The sequence below is a fragment of the Schistocerca cancellata genome, chromosome 9, assembly GCF_023864275.1.
Source record: "Schistocerca cancellata isolate TAMUIC-IGC-003103 chromosome 9, iqSchCanc2.1, whole genome shotgun sequence".
In the NCBI taxonomy this organism is placed as follows: Eukaryota; Metazoa; Arthropoda; class Insecta; order Orthoptera; family Acrididae; genus Schistocerca; species Schistocerca cancellata.
Genome location: NC_064634.1, coordinates 507,346,027 through 507,363,404, shown reverse-complemented (window position 1 = coordinate 507,363,404; position 17,378 = coordinate 507,346,027). Strand labels below are relative to the sequence as shown.

At 37.4% G+C, this 17,378-nt stretch overlaps 1 protein-coding gene across 1 annotated transcript in view; it reads left to right on the top strand.

Moving 5' to 3' along the window:
• Positions 1-17,100, top strand: part of LOC126101534 (bifunctional heparan sulfate N-deacetylase/N-sulfotransferase) — a 102,652-nt gene extending 85,552 nt beyond the window's left edge. Inside the window, exons 15-16 of the mRNA XM_049912175.1 lie at positions 2,883-3,003; positions 11,943-17,100. Coding sequence (XP_049768132.1) covers positions 2,883-3,003; positions 11,943-12,059 — 238 coding nt within the window. The 3' untranslated portion in view covers positions 12,060-17,100. The remainder of the gene's footprint in view (positions 1-2,882; positions 3,004-11,942) is intronic.
• Positions 17,101-17,378: the final 278 nt, after the last annotated feature.

Genomic DNA, 17,378 nt, shown 5'->3' with positions numbered 1-17,378 from the left:
TTTTCTCCGCCGCAAGTTTCGACCACTGCATTTTCATACATTATCCAACGAAGTAAATACAAATTCCGTATTGTTCGTCTTCGAATGTAGCACAATTTAAGTGTAGTACGAAAATCTGACTGGCAAGACTGTTTGGGATGTTTGTCAATATGGCCAACTCTACGTTCTGAATTTTTTCCTATCTGTGAGAAGAGATGGTTGCTAATAGGAACCTGATGAAATTTGAATCACATACAGTATTCTCTTCACCATAAGAATAATACGAATATAAACATTTTGCCATGTATTCTTTCATGTTTGCTGCTATCTCATTTAAATCCTGTCTGCCTAATAAACCACGAAACTAGAGTGAGACAACAGCAAACGCGGAAGAATATACGTATCGTCTCATGTTTATATTCGTATTATTCTTATGCCTAATAGTGATACAGTCAGAAATGAAGCACGGCAACTGACTAGATTTTTAAATCTAAGATGACTCTAATTTCTGTGCAGAATTTGATGTAATAAAGAAGCGGCCGCAAAGATTTTCAAACAGAGAAAAATTTTCGCGTAACTCTCGTTCAGAACATGTTCTATCATAAGCAGTCTATTATTTGATTCTTTTTGATCATTATCAAAGAAAGCAGCAGTGTAAGTAACAACAAATAGCAGTCTCTTGCCATTGTTTCGCTAATGAGACGATTCCTCTATCTCTTTTTTAATTGTACGCGGCGGTAGCGCGCAAAAAAGCAAGCCATGCCGCGAGCCGTGACAGGCCGTAAACACGCATTATCAGAATGCGACAAACAATGTATGACACAGTGGAGTAATGCATTTTCAGCTTAAGACTGACGCAAACACCTATAGCAAAGAAAACGGCATTTATCAGATCAAAGCAAAATAAGCAATCGATTCAAACCAGACGAAGCACGTGAAAAAGGAAGGGTACCCGTATAAATACGGACGGAGCGCCTGACGCATAGCAATAGCTACGTGGTAAAGCTTAACTGCTAAGGTTACGACTCGAACCAAACTACTGTAGCTGTATCGTCATTCATTTGACCTAAATTGTGTCTCATATTACAATGGACCAACTTTGTTTCGATTTGGAGGTGCGGCCTAAAACTTTTCTCTCCCCTTGAATTTCGAGTCTCAAATTTCAGGTGCGGCTTAGATTCGGGAAATTTTTTTTTCCTTTACTTCGAGTCTCATTTTTCAGGTGCGGCTTAGATTCGAGTGTGGCTTAGATTCGAGTAAATACGGTAGTTGCTACTCACCATATAGCGAATGAAGATGCTGAGGCCAGGCGCCCTCATCAGCCAGACACTGCTGTTATGTGTGCATCAGTTGCATTTGCATGAGTGTATTTGTGCATGATCTATCTCTGACATAGGCCTTGTTGGCCGAAAGCTCATTTTTTGACAGTCTTCCTGTTGTGCCTATCTGTGACTCAGCATCTCCACTATATGGTGAATAGCAACTATCCTTTTCATAATATCTTTATGTAGAAATTAATTTTTCAGTTATATTGTCAATTGGTGTCCCTGTCACTGGTTATTGAAAGTTTATAAGAGTAATGTCTTTATATTGCTGACTATTGCTGGAATAAGATTACATATGTTGAAAAAAATAAGATGATCATGTCCTGGAGGTTTTAGTGTAGCGTCTAAAGCCAAGTAAGACCTGTCAGATGATATATTTGGAATGTGCTCAGCATATTATGAATAGCATGTTTTCTGTGGACCTGACTGTGTTTAGCATCACTTGTTGGAGAAAAAAGTGAGGGGAATCAGGTTGTGCCATTGTGAAGGTCTTTATGAAAATTCCAAAGAAATTAAATTTTTTGTTTTGTGCAACCACTACAATTTAGATTTTCAGTGGTTTGCTAAGCACTTTACCCTTGTCTTGTAACTTGAACTCTATTTGTTGAACTGTGTTTTTTTACACACATAATTTATGTGCACATACGCATCATCAGTACTTGTCACTTACAGGAAGGGGGAAATAAAGAAACAGTTTTTGTACTAAGTAAGGTAGTGCAACTGTGACACACTTTTATAGTATTCCAGGTGTGCCAGCTAAAAATTTATATTCCTTGAGTTAGATTTCCAGTGCTTCATATGAAATTTGGGATGGTTAGTTTAACAAGGTCACAGTCATTACTTTCCACAGTTCTTATGATCATTAGCTTGTGTTCCAGCCTTAATTTCCTATAAGCAATGAGGTAATAAAGTGTGTGTATGTTCTCAGTATATTCAGATGTTGTCAACAGAAAGATTAACAGTTACACGTTCAGCGAAACTTTGAGAAGTATTTTATCTCACACACAAGTTTGGGAACAATACAAAATTTGTAAAGTTTTCCATGAAAATTGTGGGACTTATTGATGAGCTGTAAAGATTAAATATGCCTTTTTGTTCAGTTGTAAAACTGTTACATATAGCAGATATTTGGTTACTGTAGGCACATAGGATATATTAGCATAGCATCAACCCAACTCATATACCGGTAAGCAAATTTGTACCCATTCACAATGGCATTACCTGTTTGTAGTTGGAATGTTCCAGAATTTCTTTCATTGGATTATCATAAATGTGATAATCATATGACAGTTTTTTTTACAGTATTCTAGAATGATGCAGCTGAACCTGAGTAATTGCTTCATAGATCAGACAGTTTCCTGTGTAACTTTAAAAATTTTACTGGCCTGAAAGGATATTTTGGACATAATTTTCATGATTGGAAATGTGTTTCTGTGTTAATACAAAAGTTTTTGTGAGAAAGGGAATGTCAATTTTCATTTATGAGAAAAGGAAGTGTATACTATGTTGTATCTATAAATGAATTTTCATGTAATTCATAACTGAAAAACCTTTATAAAAATGTTTTCTGTTACACAGATATGATCCCAAAAAGGGTTTCTTCTGCCAGGTGATAAATGGAGATCATACAAAATGCCTTGGACGCAGCAAAGGGAGGCAATACCCTCCAATGGAAGAAAAGTCATACAAGTTGTTGCAGGTGTGTTTCATGTTAATTAACATTTTTTTTTATCAAACCAATAATAAGAAGAATAATTTTCAAAAGAGAGATAATGTTTGAAATAAATAAAGCAGTTGTGCACAATTCCAGTTCACTCCATATGACTGTGTACTCACACTTCCCGTTTTGTGTTTCTGCTTCTACATCACATACTGACCTGTATGCTGCATATCAAAGGAAATATTCAGAGTTCACACCAGTGCATTGTATTGTGTGTTACCAGTCATCTATTCCTCACAACAGAGATTTCTAGAGCATTGCCATGGTCATTCTGTGAAAGCAGACACCATATTTTTTCCTCTAAATATAATTTTGGATAATAATCTTGGATTTTGTTAAAATGTCTAACTTTAATTTTGCTTCTTCTTAGTGTCCAGCTTCTAGTCATGCATTCCATGGTGTTTTGCAGCTGTATCCATGTAACAAGATGTAGATTAGATTATATAACCATGTATGTTTGCTAGATTTAAGTAAAATGAACTATGCTGTACACATAAGCTGTGGACTGCACTTAAACAGAAACCGAAAGGCCAAACTACTCTCTCAGTTAAGTGAACTGTTTGAATAAGCTATTAAGGAGGAGGATCCAATTGCCTTAGACTACAGCCATGAGGATAAAGAACCATCAAACTAGTGGCCAGGGATATTGTTCAGGCATGCGTGAGTAATGTTCACTCGAGGAAAAGCTGAACTGAGCAGGAAGTATGAAATGTAATAAACATGATAAGAACAGAATTCATCTGGATGGGATGCCATATCCAGTGCAACTGATAAGCTGTGCATCAAAGTAATCTCAAAACCTCTTACCTCTGTGATTAATTACAGCACTAGAGAAAGCACATATCTTGCTGTTATAACCAGTATCATGAAAATAGTGTATAAAAATGGAAGAAACTATAGATCAATATCACTAACTTCCTCCTTCAGTAAGATATTCAAAAGTATCATCCTATTCCAGCTTAGTGCCTGTTTCACGTAACATAAACTGCATATAGATTCTCAGCATGGCCTTAGAAAAGGGCTAATCATGAGCAGAGAAGCCCTGCAGTTCTTCCATAACATGCATTGTCTGTTGGACCAGAGGATACAAATTGCAGGTACATTTTTAGATCTGACAAAACCATTTGACACAGTAAACTGTAAGTTACTTCTAAAAAAACTGGAAGTCATCTCAGGGATCCTTCTGTGCATCTTAATAGCAATGGTAAGCAGTTCACTAAACTAATATACAAATTAGTTACAGATATGGGCTTTCAGTCCATCAGTGATCCAGTAATTCAAGGTATATTTCATGGCTCAGTACTTTGTCCCATTTGCTTCCTCATATGTATTTATAACATTACATAACCCTTTAGCTCCTGTGTTATAAGCTATGCAGATGAAACCTTGATTTTATTTGATGGTAGAGAATACAAGGAGCTAGAATTTTTTTCTACTAGTGGGGTAACAAAATTAACAAAATACTTCAACAATTATGGCCTCAAAATGAATGTCGCCAAACCCACAACAGCACTCTGAGCAACAATTGCAGCAGCAAACCGACTTGTTACATTAGGAAATTCAGCTTTTGTTGGAACACTGCAGCTTCAGGGTTCACAGCCCATTCAAGCTATGGTCATTGCCCAGGTGGAGTCCCACCCACCCGTATTTCCAACATTTAATAATGCCAAAGAATGATGAGACATGTACATGCAATGGCTGAAACCGCACTTTGACCCTTTTCAGACTGTTGATGACTAGAGACTGGATTATATGCATTTGCATGTTGCCACATGTATTTGCATATTTGGCTCTTTTTCACCAATTATTGCATATTTTAACTAAAAACTGCTGATGATGCATATTTTTGCTCTTTATTTACAACATTTTAAAAATCTAGACACACAGGCTCTAGCTCGATCAAGTTGTGAAGTGTCACAGAGTACTGCGACCTATAAGTGTGTGCAATCAACTACCCGAGAAGGGGTTGGCGAGCTAACTACTGAACATGAACAGGCAGGCAGTGTCAATGCACCTGCCACCCATGCCCCCACTTAATCCTCTCCCCTGTCACACTGCACGTGTCAGCAACAATTACATTAAATTATGCAAGTTGTTAGTCACATGTCCATTCATTGACATCTACAGCTACGAGGATACTCTGTAAATCACATTTAAGTGCCTAGCACTTCACAATTCTCTATTATTCCAATCTTGTAAAGCCTGCGGAAAGAACGAACATCTATACCTTTCCGTGCAAGCTCTGATTGCCCTTATTTTATCATGGTGATCATCTCTCCCTATGTAGGTCAGCATCAACAAAATATTTTCACATTTGGAGGAGAAAATTGGTGATTGAAATTTTGTGAGAAGATTCCGCTGCAATGAAACATGCCTATGTTTTAATGATGTCCATCCCAAATCCTGTATCATTTCAGTGACACTTTCTTCCCTATTTTGCGATAATACAAAATGTGCTCCCCTTCTTTGAACTTTTTTGATGTATTCTGTCAGTCCTGTCTGGTAAGGATCCCACACCATGCAGTGGTATTCTAAAAAGAGGACAGACAAGCATAGTGTACGCTGTCTCTTTAGTAGACCTGTTACATGTTGTAAATGTCCTGCCAAAAAAATGCAGTCTTTGGTTAGTCTTCCCCACAACATTTTCTGTGTGTTCCTTCCAATTTAAGTTGTTTGTAATTGAATTTCCTAGGTATTTAGTTGAATTTGACTGATTTATCATGTAACCGAAGTTTAATGGATTACTTTTAGCATTCATGTTGATGACCTTACACTTTTCATTATTTAGAGTCAATTGCCAATTTTCACAGCATACAGATATCTTTTCTAAATCATTTTGCAATTTGTTTTGATCTTCTGATGACTTTACTAATCAATAAATGGCAGCATCATCTACAAACAACCTAAGACGGCTGCTCAGATTGTCTCCTAATTCACTTATGTTGGTAAGGAACACCAAAGGGCCTACAACAACACCTTGGGGAATGCCAGAAATCACTTCTCTTTTACTCGATGACTTTCTGTCAATTACTACGAGCTTCAATTTTGTGACAAGATAAACTACTTCTAACAGCAATAAACATGCCACCGCCAACTGTGTTTAGCCTATTCACTTGGAACACCGTTAAGTTCTTCGCAAAAATTTCAGCTGAACTTATCTCTGGCTTTAGCCAGCTTTCAGTGCCTATAATGGTTTGAACGTCAATTCTTTCTATTAGCGCTTGGAGTTCTGGTACTTTCCCACTACAGCTATGACAGTTTACAAGTGTTATACCGATGGTTCCTGTATCTACATTCTTCCTGTGTTCTTCGGCCTGCACCCTTTCTGTCAGCAACCTTTGAACAGCCAGTAACACTGTCTAGACATAAGCAACAGGGTCTTCCATCTTGTCCTGATTGTTTTATGATGCAGACTGTACAGATTGCTGGTCACACTGCACACATTATGGAAAGGATGGGCATCTCTGAACTGTCTTCCATCAAGTACTGGGACAGTCAAACTGCATTGTGCACTTGCATCAAGGGATGGTGTGTGAACTCCAGACCATTGTTCCCCAGGGAAATCCTCTCATCACTGGGTTGTTTATTGACCTCATAACTGTACATCAGGATGTTTGTTTCCAGGTAGACATGTGAGTTTCAATTTCACTGGTAAATCTCCAAACATATCAAGTTTCTTATGCTGGCCTAACATAAGCTTGTCTGGGTACCCAGCTTAGACCCTGCCCTCCCGCTAGTTGATTGCACATGTTGACAGCTCAGTTCCCCTCGGAGCTCAGTTCATGAATATGGCAGTGTAAAAGGACGTTACACAGCCAATAATGCTGTTTGTTGTCAATAGTCACTCAGCTGGTGACATTTCCGGCCTAGGTGCTTTCTCACTGTTTGAGTTCTCCATCACAGAGGAAGTTCAGGTTGTGTCAGACATGGTTACTTCCAGGAATGTGATGACCTTTGTGTCTCCTTATTCAAATCTGGCCTGGGGTGTGCCACCAGTTTTGAGATGCATATTTCTCTACAGCCAGATGCAGTGCCCTGTTTCTGTTGGGCACATCCCCTTCCAGTCTCCCTATGGACAGCAGTTAAACTTGTACTCTATCACCTTCATGGAGGCGGGATACTTGAATCTGCCATAACTAGTGCTTGTGCCATACCGGTGGTGGTGGGTAAGAAACCAAATGGCTCTCTCCAGCTATGTGGAGATTTTCAGTCAACAATTAATGCCCAGGCACATGTGGAAACCTACCCCATACCACGTCTGGAGAACCTCCTTACAAAGCTCATCAATGATAAACAATTTTGTAAGATACACCTCGCCAATGCTTATTTACGGATCTCACTGGATCAGGATTAACGGTGCATTATGATCATCAATACTCCCTTTGTTTTGTACAAATACAAATGTTTGCCCTTTGGGACCTTTCTGGTCCAGCAATCTTCCAGCGATACATGGAACAGTTAACCATGTTCATTCCTGCTTATACCAGTTACTGAGATAACTTAATAGTTATGAGTGCTAAGTGTCAAGACCCCAGTGCAATCTCTGCACCATCATTACTATGTTGCATGGTGCAGGGCTCAGGTGTTGTGTACACAAATGTAAGTTTCTTCAGGGGCAAGTGGAATACTTTGGACACTTGCTCAACAAAGACGGGATTCAGCACACTATCCACAACATTTTGGCTGTTGACTGTCTCCCACGTCCCATAAACTTACAGGGGCTACAGGCTTTTTTGGGTAAAGTGAATTATCATTCTAAGTTGATTCTACAAGTAGCTCACATTGGGCACCCACCCAAGCAGCTTCTCAACTGCCTGTGAGCATGCTCTCATCCAGGTGAAGCACACATTATGTTCAGTGCCCTGCCTTACTCCCTTTACCTCATCATGCCCCTTCTTTTGGCTGCTGATATTTCCTGCTGTTGCACCGGTGTAGTGCTAGTGCTCAATACAGATCGAGAAAGAGGATTTAACGATCATCTTTGCCATTAAAAGACTCCACGTGTGCCTCTTTGGGACTAAGTTTACCCTCATTACTGACCACAAACCATTGATAGCACTCTTTGGGCCACACTCTCAGCTTCCAGAGTGGATGGCTCAAAGACTCCAGTATTGGTCCAGCAGGAAATCTCCTGTTTCCACATTGACATAGAACAACATGCCTTGGATGGGTTTCTCACTACTGCTACTCACATCACCACAAACACATGCTGTGACCCTATCTTATGGCATGTTATGCACTGTGTGCTACATGGGTGTCCAAATCTGCTGATTCAGAACTCCATGTCTGAGCTAATCTTCCTCATTTTCTTCAATGTTCTCCTGCTGGATGCAGAGGCAGAGGCAGATATCTACCTGTTGTCATCCCATGTACTTTATACTCTCATATCTAGGAACTCCTCCATCACGGGCAGATGAAAGCCTTTGACAGGCAACATATCTACTTGCCAGGACTGACCACAAACATAGAGGCTATGGTGCGCAGCTGTTCTGCATGTGTTCAACATCAGGCTGCTCCTTCTCAGTCTTTCACTCCCTGGCCCACTCCTTGTCCCTGAGACCGCATTCATTTGCTGTTCTCTTTTTGAACTCTATGTGGTTAACATGGTATTCACCCTTACAACTGCCTCACATGATGCTCTTTCCCAAATTCTTGCTATCGAAGGCCTTCCCCACACTCTGTTGTCCAACAGCAAGCCCCAGTTCACACCAATGGCCTTTAAACAGTTTTCAATGGCATTAAACATTTGTTTAGCCCATCTTTTCACCATTCCTCTTATGGTGAAGCAGAGCAGATGGTGGGTATGTTTAAATAACAAATGTTGAAAGCATTGGGCACATCTGTCACCACAATGGCACTCACAATGTTCCTGAACACCTACCAGACCACCCCTATTCGTGACCACAGCCCAGAAGACCTTCTCTGTGGGTGCCAGCCACATATTCTCCTCCACCACCACAGGCCTGAGAACCCTCAATCCGACATGCTGGATGATACCCCTAAGGTTCAGTGATCTGGTCACATTCCTGTGGAGCAAGACCTTTGTGGGTACTGGCTGTGATTGTGGATACCCATTGGTAGGACAATATGACGGTCAATAGTTTGGAGCATTGGCACGCTGACTAACACTATCCTTGCCTACTGACTGCACCACCACCAGTGGGTATCTCAGAGTTAGAGTCCTTGCCCTCGCAAACCCCTCAAGCACATGGGTACAATTCAGCAGTTCACATGGATGCGGGTTTAGAAGTTGAGACCTTTCCCCAGCGTCTATCCCTGCAACAGTCATCTCCCACACTGCTGTTCCCAGTGAATTGCCTGATGTCCTACGTTCCTTCTCTCAGTTGGCGGGCTCCACAGCCGGCACACTGACTGTGTGACCGACTCGCTTTCTGCAGCATTGTCCAAGGCACTTCAGGTCCTAATCACCCTTTTCAGGGCCTGATGAGTTCGAAAGCCCACCAGAACGTGTGGACCTAGACAGCAGCCGGTAGGTAGCATTCCTAATGTTTATGAGCACTGCTGTCACAGTCACAGTGCTAGGTGTGGGCCACACCCAACACAACAAATTTCAGCACTTGCAGCAGTGCAGGGGGCTGCACCCCAGTTACATTCCGAGTACACGCCCATATCGTTCCTTGCATCCAGCATTTCTTGGCTTCGGATATTGCTGTGTCTAGGCTCTCAATTTGTCATTCTGTCATGTCTTGTCGTTCATTCATCACTGTCAGTGCCTTTTGTGGTTTTCGATGACTCATTGTCGACGCCCTTGGCTGATCAGCAGGTGTCTCCTGGGTGCTTCAGATTCCAGTTACTATGAATGTAAAATCACAGCAACAGAAACTGTCAGCTGTAAATTTCTGTGGTGGATAAATCACATTAACTTTCAATGGCAAAGTCGGTAGAGGCTTATAATCTCCTTAGCCAGACTGCAAAGATAGTTTGAAATGAAACATTAAATATGGTTTACTGTGGAACAGTTAACCCCTTTCTTAACTTTAGGATTGAATTATGAGGCTGTGGAGCTGATATTGACTTAAAAAGAATGCTGCTGTTACAGAAACAATGAATAAGACATACATGGGATAAGCCACAGATACTTGACAGTATATTCATTATACATATTTAAATTTAATTACCGAAGGAAACTATCAAATGCACTGATGTTCACAATCTCAACACCAGAACAAAATATAGTTACTTTTGGAAAAGAATAAAATTATAAATGACAGATCGAATCAGATACATCAGTGGTTTGATTCGAATTAACAGATCTACCAAACTGTCTAAGACCATGTAAGGGGACTGATTTTAACACAAAATTAAACATTTTTCTGGTAGAAAATGTTTATATTCAATCAGTGAATTCCGAGACATACCTTGTGATATGAACCAGTAGCACATCAACTGTAAAGTAAAAAGTGTACAAAATAGTTATAAGATGCAACACTTGTAATATGTAACATATTTTGTAAATATAATTTGTTTTATTATTATTTCGTATATCATTGGGCTGTCTCAATGCAAGGAAAATGTAAAGAAATAAAAAAATAAATTAATTGTCTGTCCATAGACATGTAGTGAAGAGAGCATTGGGAAAGCAGAACATATAAGACAAACAAAGTATAGGATATACATAATGTATGCAAAAATTTATCTGCTTTCAGTTTGCTTTACAGAAAGTGAGGAAGGTGTCCTTAAGCATATATATGGGGAAACAATAGAAAAAAAGCACTTTTAGAAGTTTCTGCAGTAATTGACATAAAATGATTAATAATGAAGTGAATTCCTAGGCCATTGTAGCCAAGTAATGACAAAAGAAAATAGTTTACAGTGTTTCTTTATAAAGTAGGTATTACTACACTTAAGATGCGCAGAAGTAGAATATTACACAGAACTCACATTGTGTGATATTTTTTGTTAGTTGTCCTGTGAAATTGTCAGTGGAGTAGAAGAAATTGGCTACCATAAACTCTTCAGGCTCTGCTGAAACTATACTTTGTTAGTAGCTAAACTTAATATGTTTGCAAGAAAGTTTTTAAATATGTGTGATCCTGAGTAATGGACACCTTTTTTGGGAAAAGTAATGTCTTTATGTGGATAGTTTGTATTTACAATCAGGAAGTGACTGATAGCTTAATCTATTAATTTGTTTTCTATTGAAACCCTTCATCTGTTCTGAGACAAGTATGGCTTGAACCATTTTTTAATACTTCTTCCGATATGATGATATCCTTATTTATGTGAAAGGATGGTGTGATTCACATGTTCAAACATTTCTAATATTTTACCTGCAGACATCTCACAAATGCCAATGATCTATGAATGACTCTGATGAACTACTTTTAGACATCTAAACTATGGCTTGGGTGTGTTATTCGTGGTCAGATAATTAAGGAATTTATGAGAACTTTGGAAAAAATGAAATTGGATCCAAGTTAGATATGAACCTTTTACCCTATTTCTTATACATAGGCTAGACTTAAGCATATTTTAGCCAGAAAATAAAAAAATGCTTGGTGAGAATCATTGGTTAATGAACCACAAGCATGTCCCCACAAGAGAATGGTGCTTAATTAACTTTGCTGGTATTTACTTACAGAATTTTCTATTTTCTTATTCTAGTGACATTACTACAGGTAAACAGACTGTCACTCTCATGTTACTAAAGTTATTTGACAAGACTGGCCTCAGGTGTCTTAGAGAAGCATATACTGAACATAATTTTATTGATGATGGGCATAAGATGCTTGTCAAAGTAAATACAAAATTACGAAACTTGTATTACACGTTATTCATTAATTTTACCACTCATTGTTAGATGGCATGTTTTTTGGTTTTATTTATTGTTCCTTGAAAGTATCAATGTCATTAGGTTGTAATTCACAGATTGTATAGTGTCAGTTATTTATTTGCAGCGGTACTACCTTTCCCACAACACAGCTCTGGTGAAGCTGCTGAAGAAACTGGGTATGCGGACAATACCCCAGTGGCTGAAAGAAGACCTGAGTGACACCGTAGTGTCACCACCGTGACACCGTCTCCGGCGCCCTCACCGAAGGGCGTCTGTCCAGAGGAAGTGGTAATGTGTGTACGTAGAAACAGAATCCACCTGAGACTGACAGTGGCATCAGCATCGGTGACTACGTATTCTCATTGTGATGCACTGTATAGTATCTACAACTCGAGAGGGTGTAAATTGTTTCTGGTCCGTAAGTGGAACACTTGAGGAAGCAGCAAGTGTGACAGCAGTGGTGCAGGAGTAGCATTGCTGACTTACTGTCATTCATGTTGTGATGCCGGTTTTGGTACTGTGCAAATTGTATTTTGTTTTTTAATGACTTCTGAAGGACATGGCAGCTGCAAGGCTGTGATTTTAATTTTGTTTGTGGTACATTTGTATTAAATGGACACTGCACCATGTAATGTTGGAACCAGTGCATATTTCAACATTGTTCTGTGATCATTAGTATTTGATTACTGTATTTTTTGATTTATCAGGGATCTCATGTTACCAGCACTGGCCTTTTGGATTTCTTGTACTGTATTACATACGTGTCATATTAGGTGTTCGTATTAACCAAAAGCACTTAGGAAATCTAGAGTGGTCGAGGTGTTTCACTTGGAGATAGGAGAACAAGTATGTTACTATTTGTAGCACTATATTTGATAAAAATATTTACAGTTGGGCTGTTTATTTGTGTATGCCGACATTGTATCACTACACAATTTTTTTTCTATATTGAGACATAGGTTGGTATGCTCATTTGACATGAAAGAAGTGAAGGTACCAAATACTACTTCTGTCTGGCAGCTTTATAACCCAACAGTTTTATTAGTAGAGAAAGTTTTTTCCCCCTAGCAAAGTTTTTGCAGATACATGTTCCTTAAACTGTAGGGGTTTTATGGTGATTGCCTGAAAAGTCGTGTACAAAAATTTAGAGATTACCTCTTCATTTATGGTATTTTCTCACAACATTATGTTTGTAATTTTACCATATCTAGACTGGCATTCTTTCTAGACATTACAACATTGTTACACATTTTATTTTTGCCTTAAATCAGTGACAGCAGTCAGTTCTTAGAGAACATATCAGTTTGAAAAACAGTTTTCAATATGCATCACTATTTGGTCTCCTGTAAAAATGTAAATCATTTATAAATGTCTATTGGTGTAAAGTAGTCTTTGTGCATAAAGCCTGCCATTTATATATGTGACTGTGTTGCCCAAGATAACAAAACACTTCCCTAATATGAGGACTGAGGTATTACCACTAATGACAGAGTATATTAAATTCCATTTAATACATTCCACTGTATTTCAAAACACAGCCCATTTCTCCCATAGTTGCATCTGAATGTTAATCACACCTTGTTGACAGATTTCATAGTTGACACACTCATCTGGGCATACTTAAACTGTATGCAGTTGCCCATTTCATATCAACATGTTTTAGCCTCTGATTTGGTGTACATTGTGAAGGACAAAAATGTGTGAAAATATTTTTATCTTTCTCTCATGACTGTGATCAGCAGTTTATAGAAATATATTTCCACTGAAAACTCAAAGCAACCATGCTACCAGAAATCAGTGTACGCAACTACATAAAGCAGCCTCCCATTAAAAAAAATGTAGAATGTGAGGTGTTCTACAGGAATGACATAGAACTACTATGTATTTGTGAAATCTTCATCGCAATAAATTAAAACAATATCAGAAATAAAAGTACAGCTTTCAAAATGAAGCTCTTATCATGACAACTTTATTCTACAAGTTGTAATATATGAACAGCAATAATTATCCATCAGCTTATTTCAGTAGCTATAACAGTTTGTTACTTGGCTGACCAACTATTAATTAGGGTTGTTTTGGTAACATGAGTGAAGCTGTTGTTTGTCAAATAGCAGTTAATTTTAGAATTGGGATTAGTAAAAAGTAGTAAAACTCAAAGAATTCATTTCCTATCTTTCTCCATTTACCATAAAAACAGTAATTTCTTCAGCTGCTGCATGGCTGTTTTATATGTTGTTTTCATAATTCGCAATTCTTTACAGCAACTGACTTTCAGCTCTCAAAATGCTGCTCTCTAGAATGTTGCATACTTCAGAAAGTAAGTTGTCTTTTTCCTACTCTGCTAAGAGCTCTTACAAACTAGAGATTTCTCTCACAATTATTATACCTCAGCTGTTGTTCAATATTATGTACTTTCCTTTATGTTTTTCACATTATATAGAACAACATTTTTCAGTCAGGGCACTGTGGAAACTTATTGAAAAAATATTTTCTTCATTCTGTTACACCACAATTTGCCATGATTGTGCACATGACCTTCTGAGAAATAGTATAATTACTCTTCAGTGTGGTTTTCTGATCAAGGAATAAGTTTAAAAATTTGCTACAATCCAAAATACTTTTTGTCATTAACTGTTATTAACACTTTACACAAGCTATTATAGAGAAATACTGGTATATATAGTTTATGAGACATCTTGTAGTTCATGTACCTCAAAACTATTGTACACTCCCTTCCCCCCTTGCTTTGAAATATTTTTTAAAGCTGGATGGATGGTACACAGATGTACTGTTTTTACCATAGAGAAATAGATGAATAATCATCAGAGATCTGAGCCTTTATTTCAGTCACTAAACTAGATTATGAATTATTTGCATCAGGAAGATCTACAGTGATTTGACAGTGTATGTACAAAGTCTTACCATCACTGTCACCATCTTCAAAAACTGTTCATGATTTTTGCTGCAGTCTCTTAACACTAACATTGCAAGATTCTGACAATAATTAATTCTTGAATGTCGTCATATGATACTGTAGCGGTAACAGAAATAAAAATGATAACAACATGGCAGCATTGATTGACCTACTGTATGAAGCTAACTCTGGCTGTCAGCTGTGCTTCATCCAGATTTACAAATAAACATTGTGAAAATTGTTGCTAGATTAGCTCTGTCACTTTGGCAGCTCGTTAAACTGGTAAGTCAATAATTCTTCTGTTTCTAGTTGAGTTATTTCAACTTAATTACCAAAAACAAGAACTAGCCCTTTGTTAACAAATGTAGTTTTTGTGTTTGAAGGAGATATTTATTTCTGGTTAATATCCTTTTTCACTTTTCTAAAGGAGACCAAATGCAGAAACTCTGAAAACTTTGATTTCATATGTACCTACAAAAACCTCAAATTGATTATACAAATGGAAATATTTCCATAACAAAAGATTCATGTTGCTAGGGACAGTGGTGCAACAATTTGGATTTGTAAATGTATTGCACAGCTTGTGTTTTAACAATATTTGTGTAATACTGATGAACATTAATTTTTTAATCTGTTACTGAATGATAGTAAATGTAAATGATAAATATAAATGTTCAGCATTAGTTTTCAGATAAACAATGTATTGGCTATACTCTACTGAAACTGAAACATCATTAATGTGTAGCTATTAAAAAGTATTTTGATGGACATTATGTGGAACATGATGCAGATGATGTTAAAGTTATTTCTCTTGTGGCTAACCAAAAGACCAGTGAATCTATTTAAAAACATTCCACCATTTTGCTGACAAGCTTTTCAAGTAACCTTTTTTTGAAAATATGGTTAATTTATGTATGCAAGAAAAATTAGCTTGTTGCAGCAAAGAAAGTAAATTCATGCAACATTCACTACTCTTTATGTTGAAAACTCAGTTTCTCTCCTTTTTGTGAACAATTGTTATTTTGAAATGTGGAGCTGTTAACATTTTTTCTTATAATTAGCTTAGGAAAGTTAAAAGCTTGACACTAAAGCACATGGAATGATCATAACCATTCCACTGCATTTGCTTGGTGAACTTGTCATAGTGATACTGAAAATGAACAAACTTTCTTCTGTGCCAGTTCTGAAGTTCAGGCTTTCAAACATGATACACATGAGGAAAATATTTCAACACATTGCATCCAGGTTTTAAGTTATATGTCATCAAACAGTTCACAAGAAAGCTATCTTTCCTGTTGATGATTAGCAGAATATTTGTGAGAAGGAAACTGATTTTACTAATATATTTGTAGTGAAGTTTACTTTAATTGGAGTGCACACTGAAGAATGTTACAAACCAATTCAGCACACAAAAAAGGACACTCTGTGTAATTCAAGGGTCTGATAGAATTGTATGAGTTTACTGTATCTTCAGAAGCTGAGATTAATTATTTTTATCTAGTCAATATCTGGTTTTCACAAAGTGCTGTCATTTTGTTTAACTTTCTGAGCAATTTTGTACCCAAGACTGTGTTCAGCGCAGCTGCTGTATGCCTAATACCTAAACTTTTAATGTCACGTAATGTATGTTTACTAATCATTAGTTCATTTGTTGATGTGTTCATTTTGTAATGGGTAAAGCTTCACTCATGCAGTATGGTCTATTTCATACTGCTGTTTGCTCACTGATCCCAAAAGTCTGGCTCAAGCTGGTTTACTTGTGTGTGCAGCAGGACAACGAATTGTTCATATTTCAGATTATAATCCTCATTATATAGTTGGTACTCCAGGCATGTAAAATAACCAATGAAGAGAGTGTACATAAAATTGGGAAGATGGTGTATGTCACAAAGCCAGCCAGCTCCTAAAGAATTATTGATTAATTTCAATGATTGATTAGTAGTTGTTTAATTCAGCTATTCCACTTTTACTATCAAAGACATTGTTTCTCATTTATAAAGAATAAAAGTGTTGTTATACCTCTATGTATATACTATGTATGCCATAGATAATAGTGCTAACAAAGTTAAATGTGTGTTTATGATTATTGCAGCATATGACAGATTACTAATATGTTATGGTAGGCATTTATCACCTTTTTGTTTGTTTTAGATTAGTACTGATCTTACTAAACATGCCAAAAAAGTTTACACAACAGCTTAATTGCGATTACATCATTCTGATATTTAAAATGTTAAGTGTTTATAATTTGTTATGCTTATTTCCATTTTCCCATTTCTGAACACACACGTTGACTACTTGAGAAATTGACACATACAAATCAAAACACACACACACACACACACACACACACACACACACACACACAGAGTCAAGAAAATGAAGGGAACTTCTCCACATTCAGCCTTGCTGATTATGGTTGCAGTCATTAAATGGTAAATGCATTTTATGAGGTATTACATGAATGCAATTCAAAGCTACAACAATTGTTAGACACACATTTAGCAACCATTAATTACAAGATTTAAAAACAGAGGCAAAGCAAAATCACCCAGGTTTTATACAATGGAAATCATAAATACTGTATAAGTGAAGCTACCTTTTGTGCTAAACAGTTTATTGTATATAAATTGTGCCATCTTATTT